Source organism: Antechinus flavipes, chromosome 2, assembly GCF_016432865.1.
Source record: "Antechinus flavipes isolate AdamAnt ecotype Samford, QLD, Australia chromosome 2, AdamAnt_v2, whole genome shotgun sequence".
NCBI classification, from domain to species: domain Eukaryota; kingdom Metazoa; phylum Chordata; class Mammalia; order Dasyuromorphia; family Dasyuridae; genus Antechinus; species Antechinus flavipes.
Window position 1 is genome coordinate 222760031 of NC_067399.1, and position 18173 is coordinate 222778203.

An 18173-nucleotide genomic window follows, 5' to 3' on the forward strand; every position below is an offset into this window, starting at 1 on the left:
TTTCTTGACAAATTTCCTATTTCCTTCTCCAGCTCATTTTATAGATGAGGAAACTGAGGCAAACAGGATTAAGGGGCTTACCCACGTTCATACAGCTTGCAAGTGTATGGGGCTACATTTGAATGACTCAGGACCTGCACTCTCTCCACTTTGACACCTAGCTGCCCCTTCCTAGTCCTAGAACTGCCATAAATCAAGTGTGAGAGACAAGGCAAATAACTTACCATTTCTGTGCGGCTATCTTTCCATCTGTAAAATGAGGGCATTAAAGGGGTTCTTAACCAGTGATCCACAGACTCCTTGAAGGGTCCATAAACTTTGATGGGAAAATAAATTATTTCTTTATTTTTACTAACAACTGAAATTTAGTATTTTCCTTCCATTATGAGTGTGGGTGACAAAATATCAATCTGTGAAAGGGATCTATAGGCCATGGTTCAGATTGCCAAGAGGGTTTACGACACTGACAAAGTTAACCCTTATGCTAAATGATCTCTGAGGTCTTTCCCAAATCTAACATTCTACATATTTCTAAGCATTTCAAAACTGGCAAGTAATACTTTGAACAAAAACCAGACTTCCTAAATAGGGGAATGAGCAAAAGGAGGGGAGTAAATTGAGATTTGCTGATTTTCTCAGTATTTCTGACCCCTTTCTCCCATTCTCTGGCTTCCCTGTTGAGGTCATGCCAGGAGTTGTTGCCTCATTAGGGATATTCCTTTGGAGAGCATTCAGAAAGTACTTACAAAAATTTGCTGACACCTAATGACGCAAAACCTACACTAAAGGATGCTAAAGAGAGGAATTAGGATGGCCATCAGTAAGAGGTAGGATCCAGCTGCTTGAGTAAGAGCTTCCAAATACCATCCCAGAGGGAAATCTCAAAAAGCTAATGAAAAACCCTGTGCCCTTTCTAATTGATAGAGGTCAATGTGGCATATGTAGGGTATCCTAGCTCATATTGGAGGAGGATTTTCAAAGCAGAGAAAAGAATATCAATCTACCAGTTGAAGACCCCTCATCAGGGGTCATTTCCATAAGAATTATGATTTTCCAGTAAAAATATATCAGATCTAAAAGTCTGAGAAATTTCCCTCTAGCATCTGGGGTCCTTTCCCATGTTCAGTTGCTTCTTAATGACCTTGAGAACTGCCCAGATGAATAAATCTGTGCTGACTACCTAGTTTTTTCTTTGGGGAGCTTGAGGGATGGGTGTGGTCTACAAGTTCTTTTTAGTAGAGGTAGTTCAGAGTTAGGCACAATTTATTAGCATCACTCTCTCTGCCATGCCCACAAAAGCAGCTTAGTAATAGTTAGATGTAGTTAGAGCACTTCATCTGGAAGACCTGATTTCAAATCTGACCTCAGTTATTTACTTTGTGACCCTTTATGCCTCAGTTTCCTCAAATGTAAAATAGAAATAATAGTACCTACCTTCCAGAGTTGTTGTGAGGATCAAATGAAATTATATTTTGCAAACTCTGAGTGCTATATAAATGTAAGCTATTATAATTATGATTTTTATCCTTGCTAAGCATTCATTTTCTTATTATTATGTACCCTTTGACTTCTCCCTGTTATTTAGGCCACTCTCTCTTATCTCAGCTTTATATTTCAAAACTATCTTTTTCCCTTCACAAATTGGCAGTGGCATAGGGTTGATATAAAGGGCATTGTAGGGATGAAGGTCTTGGAGGTTTAAAGCAAAAAAGGTTTAACTAGTATAATCGAGAGGGATGAAAACCATGGGATTGCTCTGAAAGGTCATTTTATTTTTTTTCCCCAGGTTTTTATTCCCAGGTCATATTAATGAGGATTTCCTCAGCTTATCCCAAATCTAAACACAGATCTGATCATGTTCAAGAAGCTTCAGTGGCTCCCTGTTACCTCTAGAATAAAAGACAAAATGCCAGTTTTGCATTTAAGATCTTTCACTCTCTGACTTTGATCCTCTTTTTCTGTCTTATTACATGTGCTCTGGCCCAATCAAACCAGCCAACTTGCTGGTTTCTTATAGAACATTTAATCAATATCCTAATCTTTTCATGGACTGATATCTATGTTGGAATGTTCCCCTTACCTCACATTTGAGTTAATAGTACCCCATTCCACTCCTTAAAATTATTATAAATATATATATTTTCTTATCATGCTATTATTGCCCCAGTAGACTATAATTCTACTTGTCGACTGATACTATGTCATTTTTAGGTTTTATATCTTCAGAGCTTATCATTGTCTCTAGCACATAGTACTTAATAAATGTTTATTGAATTGGATTGAACCCAGACAGACACATTCGCCTTCCCCCAATCCAAATGACTTACAGTAAGTGAGTCTCCCAGGGCTCCAATCACTTTGATATCAGCAGGTTTCAAATTATGAACTGAAAAATTAAAAAAAAAAGGAGGGAATGAAAGTCTGCCATGTGACCTATGGCACCCTCTTCCCATACAACAAATCAAAAAAAAAATTTTTTTTAGCACCTTTCATCCAGGATAGTAGATATAAAAAATATTTTTCTTACTGCATTCACTTTAAGGATGTAACAGAACATGAACCATTTGCTTTAGGACACTGAGGTAATGAGAGCTGACATTTACATAGCACTTAAAAGTTTACAAAGGGCTAAACTGGAGATCATAGGCTTGTAAATACCAAGCTAGAAGAATCTAAAAGTCATCTAGTCCAGTCTTCTCATTGTATACTTGAGGATATGAGGTCCAGAGAGACTAAATCAGGATCACACAGGTAGTAAGCATCAAAGCTGAGCAACACATCCAGTTCCCCTTAACTCCAATACTAGCCTTCTTTCCACTGCATTGGAGCCTCTCAACAATTTGGGAACATTGGGATTAGGTATGTTAATTATTCCCCTTTTTACAAGTGAGGAAATTGAGGGTTAGAAAGAGGAGTGACTTTCTTATGGTTTAATAGCTTGAAAAAATACAGAATAGAATCAATAAATACAGCACTCTTTCCATCCCACCATCTTGCTACCCTGAATGGCTAATCCCAAGGGTGGGGACGAAAAAGGGGAGCGCTTTTTCCCAAAAATTGGGAAGAGAAAGAGCCTGCCAGCCCCTTTGATGATAACAGATAGTATCAACTGAGTTCTCATCTTTTTAATATGAAGTGAGTGGGATATAGTTGTAGTAAGGGCATAATGCATAGAAACCTATTTTTTTCAATCATTTAGAATTAGTCATTGTGCATTCTTATATAAGCCATAATCTAAGCTATACAAAACTCATAAAACAAAAAGTAAAATACTCATCATTACCTATATTTTCTTCTCTTTCTTTCCCTCCTTTCATCTTTCTCTTCCTTCTTTCCTTCCTTCCATAATTCCTCTTCCTTCTCTCCTATTTCCTTTCCCCTCTACTTCTGTCCTTTCTTCTCTTCTTTCTTTCCTTCCTCCCTTTCTTCTTGAAGCTAACACATAATTACATGAGGTATATAAATATGATCAGTGGAAACAACACTAGACCTAGAATCAGCAGCTCTGTGAGGTAGCAGTGTACAATGGAAAAGATTCCTGAATTTGGAATTAGAAGATCTAACAGGTAAAAACCCTGGCTTTGCAGTTAAACAGCATGGGTTCAAATACATACTCTACAACTTACTATATGATCTTGAGCATGTAACTTTCCTTCTCCGGGACTTAGTTTCCTTATCTGTTAAATAGGTGGGAGAAATGGGTTGGATAGCCTCTAAGGTCTATTCTAGTCCTCAGTCTATTATTAGTTCTCAGTGTATAACACTACTCACTAACAGAGTAAATATTCAAATTGTGTTACCTCTCTGTATCTCAGTTTCTTTAATGGCAAAATGAAGCTGATGCAAATCTATCTCATAGGATCTTTGTGAGGAAATCACTTTGTAAATTGTATTCACACACATGAGAATATACTCAAATCCACATTCTCATTCAAATGAACTTTGTGATCACAATTAATATTCCCTAAATAATTTAATCCTCATAAATCACAGCTCAACCTCCTTTTAAGTACTATCGTAGTCTCAGCAGAATGTGCTGAATTTGGAGTGCTGAAAACTCGATTCAAACCTTTGTTCTACATATATCCCTCTAGTCATCAGACTGTGCTTTCATTTAACATGTCTGAATAACTGTTTTCTTATCTCTAAAGAGAGGAGTTTTGGATCTGATGGCCCCTAAGTTAAAATAACTTCCTGCTCTAAATTCTATAATCACCATAACCTGTTCTCTCCTGGAATATCCTCTTTTTTAATCATTTGTTCAGTCAAGATAATGTATCTATGTACACACAAACTCTATCCAACATTAATTGGCAATAATCAGCCAAGGGAAGCATTAGAATTAACAGGGATTGGGAAAGGCTTCTCTTAGAAGGTGGACAGGGATATCAGGAGGAGCCTCCCAAGATGCCTAACACACTCCAGGAGAGTCACAGACACTTCGGTACATATAAGGTTTATTGATTTAGTTGTCAGTTGGCTTTTATTAAACACCTACCATGAAGCAAGCACTGTGCTAAATGTTAGAGATACAAATGCAAAAATCACTCCCTACTCTCAAGGAATTCATAGTCTAATGGTGAGACAAAATGTAAACAAATATGTACAAACAAAATGTATACAAATAATCCACTGAGGAAAGATGCCAGCATTACAGAAGATCTGAAAAGATTTCTTATGGCCATTGCTCAAGACAGGTAGACTGAAACTGCTAGAATATCTAAGAACATTGACTTCAAGGAAATGGATTTTCTGGAAAAGCACAACCATATTTCATAAAACATGAGGCAATACAAAAAGGAACTAGATGCTTTCAACAGCAGAGTTGAAGACACACTAGAACAATAAAATCCATATCCCACAAGCATAATTATATTCACTCAGGGTCAGTATTAGCATTTCATGAGAGAAAGGTTCAAAGTATTCCAGGTCTAGACTCCTGGGCATGGAAACAACTGGTTTCACTAATTTCTCTACAATCCCAACAGCCAAAAAGATCCTGTTCCCTTCAAATCCTTGCTTTCATTGGGAAGGCAAACTCATTTTTTTTTCATGTCAGGACTGAAAAGCCTAACATTTCTACTACATTTTGCTGGTTTTTAAAAAAGATTATTTTTGCCTTGCATATTTGAATTAAAACTACTGATCAGACCATTACTAGTACTTCTGATGCCCAGGGCAAGAGAAGTTATAGGCAAGAAGAAAAGAATTCAGATCCAAGGAAAGAGGGAGACACTTTGGATTTCAGGATACATAACCCTATAGAAGGCCTTACAAGTTGTTCCATAATGGGGAATCAGAAAACCCAAGAGATACTGGAGAATCATATGATTGATGCGAGACAGACCATCACAGGAAAAGGGGAAGGATAGGATTAGGGTGAGCCACGGAGGCACTTACTGTGGGAAGGATCAGTGGATGAAGCTGTCATTGGATAACTTCCCATTTTAACTAAATATTCTTTTTGAGATCAGCATCATCTAAATATAAACCTTAAAGCTTAAAGCAAAGTCCCAGTGACCCATTCCTAGGTATGGTTCTCATTGTGAAAACTTCAAGAGTTGCATGGATATTAAAAGAACTGATGTATCACCATTAGCTCTTCCTACAAAACACATGTAAAAATACTAACACCATTTGTTAAAAATAAGGATAAAGACAGATACTGGATCTATGATTTCATTTATATAAGGAACTTCCTAATAAGGAAACTTTCTCAGTGTTGTCTAATCTAATCTTCCATAGCACCAATGTGGGTTTTATATATTTGCTGTTCATAATAAATGATCTCAAAAAAGTCAGAATCTGGGCAAAACAAAATTATCATTAAAGATGGGCAACTTCATCTGCACTTGTATCCATATTACTTTAGTAACTGGTGGTTCCCTACCAACCCAGGAGTCCTTGCTTGAATACTTACAAATGAGAAAGAGTAAGGAATTTATATATATTTAAGCCTATCCACTAGGCTGCCCTGATCTCTCTAGAGATCACATCTAAGCCATTTGCCAGTGAAAGGGGAAGCTGAAGTTAATCAATAACTTGTCCTTTTAAAGGTGTGTGGGGGAAACCTTCTCATTAAGATTTTTCCTCTTTGTTTCTTCTGAAATGTCCCTCAAAGTACTAGCTCTTACATAGCAAAACAAATGACTAAGATATTGTCATCCATAAGATTGAGATGTTATCTGAAAGTATATGAAAGTAACATTTTTTACTTGACCTTGATTCCTGATTTAAGGTTTGTTAATATCACAGATAGCTAGAGGCACAGTCCAGTGATATAATGTTTTATAGATGATCCTAGGAGGAAAGAACATTTAAGTGATAAGATTAAATCTGTGGACTGATTAGCTGCACACCATCTGGTATAAAAGATAATATGTTGATAGATATATTGTTAAAACATTCAAAATCTTGCAGAGTTCTCAGATAGGAGGTTTTGGACTTTTATCACAAGACAGATTGTGTAACATAATAGTTCATTTTTATACTGGCTTTAAGATTTACCAAATGTTTTTTCATACTTTGCTTTATTTGATCCTCACAATAAATCTCTTAGGGAGAGGCTATTATTAGCCCCAATTCACATATGAAAAAAATCGAGGGACACCATAGAAAGTTAGTCTGATTTAGAGCCTATCTTTAAAACCTTGGACAAAGCTCTCTAGGCCTCAGTTTCCTTATTTGCAACATGAGATAGATGTTCTCTAAGCTTTTTTCAATTCTCTCTCCTTGATCTGTTTTCAATGTCAGTTGGTTTTGCTTATGCCATAATTCATATTTTTTTTTCAGTTTTTTGACTTTGTTTTGTTGTTTCTTGATGTCTCATTGAGTCATTTGCTTTTTATTAGTCAATTTTAATTTTTAAGGAGTTATTTTCTTCAGTGAAGCTTTGTACCTTTTCTACGATTTGGCCAGTTTTTATTTTTAAGTAATTACTTTTCTTCGATAATTTTTATATCTCTTTTATCAAGCTGTAAATTCTCTTTTCATAATTTTCCTTCTTAACTCTAACTTCTTTTCTCCCATTACTATTTGGTTAAAAACATTGTCTTTCTTTTTAAAAAATCTCTTTAGCTCTTTTAGGAATTCTTGTTGGGCTTGTGTTCAATCTGGATTTTTCTTTAAGGCATTACTTATAGATGAATTCTAATCATTGTCTTCTTTTATATTTGTGTCCTGAGTTTCTCCATCACCACAGAAGTTTTTTATGGTCAGATTATTATTTTGTTTTTAATTTTTTCCAGCCTATTTCTTGACTTTATGTTGGAATGAGATTCTGTTCATGTGGAGATGGAAAGGGAAATGACCAGCCTAAATGTCTGTTTGGAACTAGATAATGGGTAAGAGAGCTTCCAGATGGCACCTCTTCCTACCTCTAGGACTGATACAGAAGTCTCCTGGGATGTCTTCCTGACCAGATCTTTACTTTCTTTACCTTCTCTAGGCTTTGGGCTAGTACCCATTGTTGCTGTCACAGCCCACAGCAGCTCATAACCAGTGTTGCTTCTGTTTATTCAAGACTATCTATTTTTCTATGCTGCGTTGGGTTGCAAAAATGACTCACTGGGATATTTTCTTCACTTTTCCATTCAGAATTTAGTTGGGACCATTCTCTATTTGGTTGTGAAAGAGGTTTTAGGAAAGCCACTGCAAAGTTGCTAAACTGACTGCTGTTGTGCTCCTTTTTGAGGTTTCTTCCATCTCTACATCTATGATCTAATTAAATTTAGACAAGTTAAGGGACTTTCTAAGCGGGAAGGTTTGACCCCAGGGTTTCCAGATCTCCAGTCCACTTTCCAAATCTAATGTTCTTTCTGTGAACCATATTGACTCTTTGTGACAAAGTATCATGGATAACAAAAACCTTGGCCATTTAGGATATATGGGAAACTATCACTTATATATTAAAATTTAATCTAGGAAAGAGATTTGGAGGGCTTCTAACTCTAGCCAAACCAAGAAAGACCTTAGAAATCATCCAGCCCAACTTCTACTCAGAAGAGAAAACAGAAAAATTAGACAACTTGACAAAAGTTATATAAACAAAAAGGATCCAGATTACTGCCAAGTCCAGCATACCACATGCCAAGGAAGAAGTCATTCAAAATTAAGTTTGAATTCATTGGAGCTAGATAGCCTTTCCCATTATTTCCCTAAATGTACCATCCTTTCCTGATTCTTGAATATTCATTGGTCACAAGATCCTCAAACAGATGGATAAACAAGATTCTACACAGAGTTAATGAGAATGAAACAAAGACTCCAATAAACCAACATCATGAAAAAACAGATAGGACTAGTTGAAATTCTGGGGTTTCTGAAGATTAAAGGCTTTAAATAGGAAACAGCAGGGTGGGATGGGAGTGAAAGGTTCTATCTTCCCTGTTCTCTTTTAGGAAACTGAATAACATGTATGTCTTCCTATTCAGACATTTCTTTTCAAATGTCAACTGCTGCAAATAAGAATCCAGTACATATTCTTGTCACAGGAAAGAATTAGGCTTGAAGCTCTATAATAAAAACCATTCACTATTAATCAGAAGATTCTGTGGGTAATATTTGCTTGTTGTTATTGTTCAGTCATTTAGTCATGTCCAACTCTTTGTGACGCTGTGGACCATCACACCAATATTATCCATGAGGTTTGTTTGGCAAAGTTACCAAAGTGGCTTGCTATTTCCTTCTCTAGTGGCTTGAGGGAAACAGAGGGTAAATGACTGGTGTTCCCTTTCTCCCAAAAAAGGTTGCAAAGTTTAGGTGTATATACATAAGGAGAGGTGAGGGGTAGCAGTATTTACTTCTATTTGCTAGTATAGGAGATAGAGAATTAGCTCTACAGCCAAAAAGATGTAGATTCACACTAGTGTAACCTTGAGAAAAATCACATAATTTTCATGAGATTCTATTTCCTTGAATATATAGAATGGAGGTGGGGGCAAGTAAGTGTCGAAGTAGATACCTCTGAGCCTAAAGTCAGGAGAACCCAAGTTCAAATTCAGCCTAAACACTTATTAGGTGGGTGACCCTAGGTAAGTCCATTAACCCTGTATGCATGCCCCAGTTTCCTCATTTGTAAAATGAACTAGAGAAGGAAATGGCAAATTACTGCAGTTATCTTTGCTGAGAAAATTCCAAATGGAGTTATGAAAAGTTGGACACAACTGAATAATAACATAGAATGGTGAGGGAGGATTCTGGGAAGATGATGGAGTAGGTTGGTAAATTTCAGACTCTCCCAATTCCCCCCTTCCCCTTCTCCCCTCCCACCCATATAACAAATTTGTACCTCAGGGCAAACATATATTGGTTAAAAAGTCAAGAAGACTTGGGATAGAACAGGGGTCCTCCTAATACAACCAGAGAACATCTGAAGAAAGACCCAGAACTGGGGATTAAACTGTGAAGTACAAACAGCTCTGAACTAGCTCCACAGAAACACCAAGTGGGGAGCTCTGGGATGAGTGGGTGTGGCCATAGCCTCAGGAGGAACTGCAGAAACTTTTACCTCCCAGACTGTTTGTGGAATTGGAATCTGAGTCCAGGAAGATGAAATGAACCAGGACTGATTGGGAATGCCAAATCCAGCTGTGTTGCTGAAACAGCCCTGGGTGAGAAGGAACCAGAGCCCAGTGAGTGCTGAAGCAATGGGGCACTAACAGGAAGGTGGAGCTCTTGGTTTGGGGTTGCTGGTCAGAGTGGAGAGCTGAAGAGAAGCTTGAGGTACCATCTCCCACCCCATAATTAGAGGTGCTTACACTAATACCTCATTTTGTAAAAATGAAACACAAAGAAGAAAGAATCCCACCATGAAACATATTATGGGAACAGGGAAGACTGAGGCTCATTTTGAGAGGACACTTTAGTAAAATAAAAAAAAATAAAAAAAAAAGGTTCTACTTCAAAGAGTAATGTGAAATGGCTCCTCACCCAAAAAGAATATATAGAACTCAAAAAACAATTTAAAAATCAAATGAAAGACATTGAGGAAAAATTAAAAATAAAAATAAAAACCATTCAAGAAAAATATGATTAAGAAAAAAAGTTAATCAACTAGAGAAGGAAATACAGAGTCTCAAAGATGAATATAATTATTTGAAAATTAGAATTAGGCAAGGGGAAGCCAGTGAAAGTATGAGACCAAGAAATATCAAAACAGATATATAAAGAATGAGAAAATGGAACATAATATAAAACATTTAAAAATGAGACAGATCTAAAGAACAGATCAAGAAATGAAAATATAAGAATAATTGGACTGCCAGAAAATTTTGACCAAAAAAAGAACTTTGACACAATAATGCAGGAAATAATCCCCAAAAAATTGTCCTGGACTGATAGAACATGAAGAGAAAGTAGAAATAGAAAAAAATCTACTTATCAACAACTCAACGAGATTCTTTATGGAAACCACACAGGAACATTATTGCCAAATTTCAAAAAAAAAAAAAAAAAACAGATCAAAGAGAAAGTTTTTCAAAAAACAAAGAAAAAAAAAAAACAATTCAAATATGCTGTGGCTTACAATTAAAATTGTACAAGACTTATCAGCAGCTACAATAAAAGACCACAGGTCCTGGAATCATTTCTACTGACAATCAAAAAAAGTAGGCCTATGGCCAAAAATATCATATCCAGCAAAATTATCTGTAATTTTGAATGAAAAAAAAATGAACCTTCAACTAAGCTGCAGATTTTCAGGACTTTCTATCAATCAAACCTAAACTTAACAGAAAATTTAACATATAAGAACCGATATCAAAGATAAATTTTTAAAGAACTCAACATAGACAAACTGCTTAAACGTGGACAAATTATTTATGTTGTTTTTTACATGAGAAATGTACACTATTTGTTTAAGATTCATATCACTAATAAGGTAACTCAAAAGATTGGCAGAGTTAAGGTAAAAATAGTAATCATGTTATACAAATGAGGTGCAGAGGAAAAAGAGACACAGGCATTAGAGCACTTATAGTTCTGAAAACCTACTCACATCAGGAATGGGTTCAACAGGCAACACTACATATATACCATGAAGGGTATAGCATCCTCCAAAGTCTATAAAGAGATAAGGGGAGGAGTGATGGGTGGATGGGGAAGCAAAGGATGAGGGAAGAAAACAAGGGAGAGATCCTTGGGTAAGGGGAGATTAAGTAATAGCAAGGCAAATTATGGAGCAGAATTTAATTAAAGAGTCAGCAGGATAGGAAAGACATGTATGTATGTGTGTGTGAAATCTGTGAGTGTGTATATATGTATATATCTACATATATATACATAATTATATCTTTTCTTAGTTGTAGCTTGTTTGGGAAAGTGAGGAAGAAAGGGGGGGGCAAGAATAAAGTAAATAAGATATGCAGCAGAGAAACAAAGAACAATTTACAAGAAAGTAGAGAAAAAAATGGACATTAATGATAATGTCCATAGCACCTACATCCCAGAATTCCTGAGAGGCTCAAATGAGATAATATAGGTAAAAACACTTTAATTTAAAATATTCAATTATCATCCTTACATTCATTTTTACTCTCATCATAAAATGATTGAGGTTTGGGATAGATAACTCTTATTTGCAAAGAACCTATTGGCTCATAAAACCATCTAAAGCACCCATGCCTCTCTAAGATGGATTGCAGTGAGAAGTACAGTTTGCCAAGGACTTGATCCACTTGAAATTCCCAGGGCTTACATTTCCAAGTAAAACTCAGGTCAGGTTATGCTGTTCATTTGGGGGGGAAACTGCCAGTTTCTTTTCTTAAAAGTGAAAACAGGCTCTTTGGAAACCATTTTCTAAAGATAAGAAAGCCACCAAAGAGTATTTGTTAAAAAATCCTTAACATCATTATAACAACCTGCAAGGAAAAGAAAAAGGTGCCTCCACTCTGCAAGACACTGATTATAGGATTTAGAGCTCAAAGGAACCTTGGGAATCATCTTTTCTAACCTCTCAGAAACATTCAAAGTCAGTGAGATTTGAAGTCAGAGGCCGTAGTTTAAATTCCACCTTAGACACTAGTTGTGACACAAATTGTTTAAGCTGTCCAAGCATAGTTTCTTCACCTATAGAATGAGAGTAGCAATAGCACTTACTTTGCTAAAGGATCACTGTGAGGACTAAATAATATGTGGTATGTGAAATGCTTTGTAGGCAAACCTTAAAAGAATTATAACTACTATACATGTGAGGAAAGAGCAGTTAGGAGGCATAAAATGCTGGGCCTATCATCAGGAAGACTCATCTTACTGAGGTCAAATCTGGACTCAGACACTTATTACCTCTGTGACTCTGGGTAAGTCATTTAATCCTCATTTGCCTCAGTTTCCTCATTTGTAAAATGAGCTCGAGAAGGAAATATCAAACTATTCCAATAGTTTTTCCAGGGAAACCCCAAATGGTATCACACAGAATTGGAAATGACTAAAACAACTGACCAACAACATACACATGAGCAAACTAAATTCAGACAGAGGAAATAATTTGCAGTGAAGAAAGCAAGTCAATTTGGAGCCAAATTCACTAAGCTAGTAAGTGTCTCAGGTTGGATCTGAGCTCATGGAGATGAATCTTCCTGACTCCAGGTCTGATGCTCTATCCACTATGGCGCCACCTAGCTGTCCTAATTCAAACTTAGCTTTTCTCATACCAAATTCAATGGGTTTTTTGTTTTTGTTTTTTCCACCATACTAAAATTAATTAAACAAGGTGCAAAATTAATCTCAAATGATGACATGCTGAGCACTGTATGGAGCTATTTACCCAATCTTGAGAGTCATGCTTTTACTGGTCACTAATACAAATATCACATTTGTTCATCGCAAAAGAATGAAAGGAGCAAAGGGAAATTCAAAGTGTTCCTTTCACTATGGCTTATTTTTTTTTTTTTTACTGTTAGATAGGTTTTTAGATTTAGATTTTGCAGATACTTATTGTGTGCTTGCTATGTGGCAGACATTACATGCTAAGTGCTTTACCAATATCTTCATTTAATCTTCACAACTATCCAGGAGATAAGTGTTATTATTATCCCTGTTTTATAAATGAGGAAAATGAGGCTAACTGGGGTATAATCACTTGCCTAGGCTCATACATCTTGTGTATGAAGCTAAATTGGAACCAAGGTGGATCCCTTAATTCATATTAAGAGGGTACCCAACAAAAAGGGATAGTTGGAATGCTCTGCTCCTGTGTCCCATTCATTGTGACCAGACAAGTTTAAATGTATCTATCTATTCTATCAACACCTATCACCAGAGTATTTCATATCTTCAAGTACTGAGATTTCTCTCACATTTTATATGGTCAAATGTCAGGAATCATCAAGGTCAGATAAGGACAGAGGCTCATATCTTATCTGAAGGAAAATGCTTTGCCTTGCCTTGATATTTACTTTTGTTAGATTATGACATAGATGATCTAGGTAAGCAACCAAAGTGTACTTTCAGGGAAATAAGATTAGAAGAAGGATGACTATTGAATTAAAAAGTATCTCTTATTAAATCACTGGGATAATCCTGACATCTGGATTAAAGAATTAAGGTCTTAAATCTTTAAGTCCTATCAAATGAGATAATTTTTGTAAAGTCCTTAGTAAAGTCCTCGAGTAGTTGGCACTAATAAATGCTTGTTTCCTCTTTTTTGTCCACCCAACCCTCTTCTTCCTTAAGGAAAGAAGGTACAGTTACTAGACGTAGAGATCTGAGTATAAATCCTCCCTCTAACCTTTAGCCTCTGATATGTGTCTTTATCAAGAAGAGATATTGCTCCTAGACTCATTTATCTCCCAGGATAAAAAGTAAACTCCTGGAAGACAAGGGCCCCATCTTAAATTTCTTCTGTATTGCCCAGAGAGGTGAATCACCTATAAAGAGAGCCCAATTTGTTCAATAAAGAAATGAATGAATGAGTTCTTGTTTGCATGACAAGTTTGAATTGGCCTATAGAGGTCAATACTCTTGAGTTGTTATTACTAATATTGAATTAAGTATTAGAGCTTACTTATAAGGATATGCCATTCTGGGCTAATGGGCTTTCTTTAAAATAACAAAACAGTCTCCTTTATTGTCTCTGGAGTGAGAAGAGTTAGTTAATAGATGATATTAGAAGGAATGTCATTGGCCCCGATCTCTGTCCCTTTCCAACTGCAAATCAGGTCAGGACTGTTTCGAGTTGCTTCTCAACAACGGGTAAAGTAGAGCAAAAGGTGACATTATCCTTGGTTTCTGCCCCAGCTACATTATGGCCATGAACACCTAGGATCAAAAACTTATATCCTACCCAGGCAAACCTAAGCCTAGTTTAGAATTGCTTCTTTTGGGTGGTTCTTTCTTGACTTTAGGCAAACAAGTATTCTGAGATGATTATGTTCAGGTTTGAAGATAGTTATGAATTTGAGAGTTACAGAAGCCTTGGGTTCCATTGGATTGGAGCTCTTAGATGATGGCAGGGCAAATTTCTGTTTTGGAGAAGATAACCATTAACAAGAGGATTGGTCTGAGCTAAACTGTTTTACCAGCAGATGTATTGGGAGTTGTTTGGACAATATAGAGCTGAGATGAAATTTAAAATGTCTAATTAGCAGTCCTGCTAATTTATGTTCTGAAGAGGTTTAAGTAGCAGCTTCCTAACATTGTAATAGTAATTAAAAGTTTAGTTATTGAAGCCTATTCTATTAATACAAGTTTCTCCAGTCTTTTATGTTTATCTTTTCGTGTATGTGTGTGTGTGTGTGTGTGTGTGTGTGTGTGTGTAAATAAATCACCTATCCCATATTTCAGCAATAGTAGACACCGAGTACCTTTTTTACTCCCTCTTTTTGGGAAAACATTAGGCATAAGTATGATATAAGTAAATATTTCCCCCAGGGAATCTGGATAGGAATTTAAAGAGCCAAAGAATGGGAAGTAACACCCTCCATCTTTTGATTAAGAGTTAGGCTCCCCAGGACTACATCCTTGGGTTCCAGACAGAGAAGCCCTATTGAAGCATCATTGCCCCTTTTAGCCCAACAGCAGTTCTCCAAGGTTAGAAATGAAGAATTCTCTAAATTCCTAAGAGGGAAGGTAATAGCTATGGAATGCAACCTGAAGATGGCCCATGATCCAACATTTAGTAGTATGTAGGTGGATTGTCATGACTATGTTCTCTTGTCTTTATGCTCCATGAAGAAAATTAAATTTCTCTGAACCTTCATAGATCACCAAACTGTCCATATCTAGTGCCAACATAAGGCAGTAAAAATGACCAATTTACAAAAATATATGCTTTACTGCCATGTAGGTTCCATGATTACACTCTGCTCATGAACTCTGATGGTATTTTTAGGATTGGACATATCAATTTCACTTCTAGATTATTTTGGTTTTCATGATCCCATGGATTAGGCCAACACTGCTAGCCCCTTATGGGTCTGGGACATGGCTTCTACTTCTATTTCCCACACCTAGCGAGGTGCCCTATAAATGGTAAAAAATATATTGGTATTGATTTCTCACTTTCTCGTTAATAATAGCAGCCAGATTGGCAAAGAACTTTGCATATTTTATTTCACTTAATCCTTATAACATCCCTAGGAATAAGGTATAATCTTCATTTTACAGATGATGAAACTGAAGTTCATTCTTCATTTCTAACCTTGGGAAAGGCCACTAGGCTAATGGGGCAGAGATGCTACAATAAGATTAGATGAGTTCATAGGACATTTGAGCTAAATTCAGACTCAAGACTCAGACTTGACTCCAAATCTAGCACTCTATCCATTTAGCCACCTAGTCATTCTTATAAAATGCAAGATTTAAATGATGATTCGTTAGACACCCTTTATACTCTTACATCTTATAAACTAGAGTTGTCAAATATTTTGAAACACTCCACAGTGCTGCCTCAACTACATTAAAATGTAATAGGGAAAAATTTAACAAAATAATAAAAATACACTAGAACACATTGATAATGTATTAACACAGATAATGTTAATGTGATTTTCTAATCATTATGTAGCCCACATCCCTTATATGTGAGTTAGCATTTCTGTTTCATTTTTGGCTTCATTGCTAAATACTATTGAGACAATTCTCTAGCATTACAATTGAAGAATAACTCAACCAGTGGTTTAAAAAATGAATAATGATCTTGGAGGAAAAATAATGAAATATAACTCTCTTCTCTCAGCAGAGACAGGAGATTGCTGGAAGAGAATGCTGCTGGCTTTGGAAGAGGAGAAGAATCACAATAGTAAGTATTTTTCTTAAATATATTGTCAGGAGGGAGAGTTAACAAGCAAGAGTTGTTGATCGTAGTTTTTCTCCAAAAATTATTAACATGTAAAAACAGGAGGCATCAATAAAACTTAATTGGAAAGATAGCCGTGGCAATCTAATCCAGCCTATATAGAATTGAAAAGGAAAAGGGAGAAAAAAGATAAACTGAAATAATTGTTTAAAGTGTTTTATTGATGTCAACCTTAAAGAGCTATATAAATGTGAGCTGTTATTAGCATCCAGAGATAGAGTGGAGTGTTGGATTTGGAATGCAAGGACTGAGGGTTCAAGTTCCAACTCTGACACTTGTTATCTATGTAACTTTGGGAAAGTTACCTTTCTGGGTTTCAGTTTCCCTATCTGTGATGATTTCTGAGGTCCCTTCTACCTACAAACCTATGCTCCTATTATCATTACTAATGAATATGGAAAGATCTAATTTTCTTTGCTTGGGTCAGATTCAGGTTTTCATTGTGTTTTATTTATAAATACTTTTCAGAGGTGTGTTTACCTGAAGTGGGCACCATATTGGAGGGATTCATATCAGGACATCCAAATTCTGTTCCTGTTCCTTCTTTCACCTGAAATAACCCAAAATATTTATAGTTACCCACATGCAATATGACCTTAAATTTTTACTATGGAAGACTGAATGGACATAGAGGTTTCCCTGTTTGGGACCATGGCTTTCAATAGCCATACAAATCAGCACAGTTCTATGGGCTGCAAAGCTGAAAGAAAACAGGTTTTTTTTGGGGGGGAAAGAAAGAAACAATACATAGGCTGACTCATTGGGAAATATATTCTTTCATCTTTCAGTATTCATTCCTTATCAGATGATGCATTATCCCTGTTATTTTCCAGGATGGGGAAATTTGGGGGGGCTCAAGGGCTTATAAAGCCTATCTGAAAAACTAATTTAAATACATTGCAGACTCTAACACGTGGCTGAAATAAGTCTCACTCTGGTTCAAAATAACAAGAGCTAATGAGACTCTATTTAGAAATAGGATCAGGTCACCTCTGGGGATAAAGTCCTTCTGTCTAGAGGCATATTTCAGTTAGACCTTCCAGGATAATAGCACTTCTTGAAGAAAAGTGAATAAGAAGGGTTATCAAGGGACCCCATAAGGCAGGAATGAGGCAGGTATGATTAAGAGTAATTGTGTGGCTAAGGAGGGCTGCAGTTAGGAATTCTTTTTCATCTTCCTGTTATTAGAGTTCTGTGCCTTATTGTATTGTCCCAACCTTTCTAAGTCTTCTATTTTAGAGTCATGACCATCTTCAGATAGAAAAGCCTGGGAACAATTAGCCTTACAAAAATAGGGATAGGGCAAGAGTGGCTTCCAGGCCACAAAGTTGGTGAGAGAAAGCCATTCCGATTGCAAGGGTATCTCCATTGGGGTGCAAGCAGAAAAAGAATTGAACTCAGCTTGGGTCACAGGACTTGGGTTTCAATCCCAGCTCTTTCCATTGCCATCTCTGTTCCCTAAAGCAAGTAACTTCACTTCTCAGATTTCATATGTTTTCATAACATATTTTTATGTGTCATCATCTGTAAAATTGGGGTTTTGACTAGATGCCCTGTCAGTTCTTTTCTGGATTAAGATCTATGATTTTAGTATCCATGAGACATCATTGATGCTCTTTTAAAAACATTAATGTGATATCCTGGAAAGAGCTTCGAGTCAAAAGATATATTTAACACCTGACTTCACTAGCTATGGTTAGCCTGGAAAAGTTTCTTCATGTGTGAGTGAGGAAAGTTGGGCAGTATTTGTGCAGTGATATGCAGGAGTCAGCTTGAACAGAATCTTGTAAGAGATGATTGTTAAATTTTGGTTATTCACATTTAAATTTCAGAAATTGTCAAATATCACAAATAAAAGATTGATAGGTTGTTTTGCTAA

At 36.3% G+C, this 18173-nt stretch overlaps 1 protein-coding gene across 1 annotated transcript in view; it reads right to left on the reverse strand.

The window, feature by feature from the left end:
• Positions 1-18173, reverse strand: part of PLB1 (phospholipase B1) — a 214184-nt gene that overhangs the window by 125930 nt on the left and 70081 nt on the right. Inside the window, exons 17-18 of the mRNA XM_051976223.1 lie at positions 16775-16844; positions 2328-2386 (exon numbers count right to left, since the gene is read on the reverse strand). Of these exons, the coding sequence (XP_051832183.1) occupies positions 2328-2386; positions 16775-16844 (129 nt within the window). The remainder of the gene's footprint in view (positions 1-2327; positions 2387-16774; positions 16845-18173) is intronic.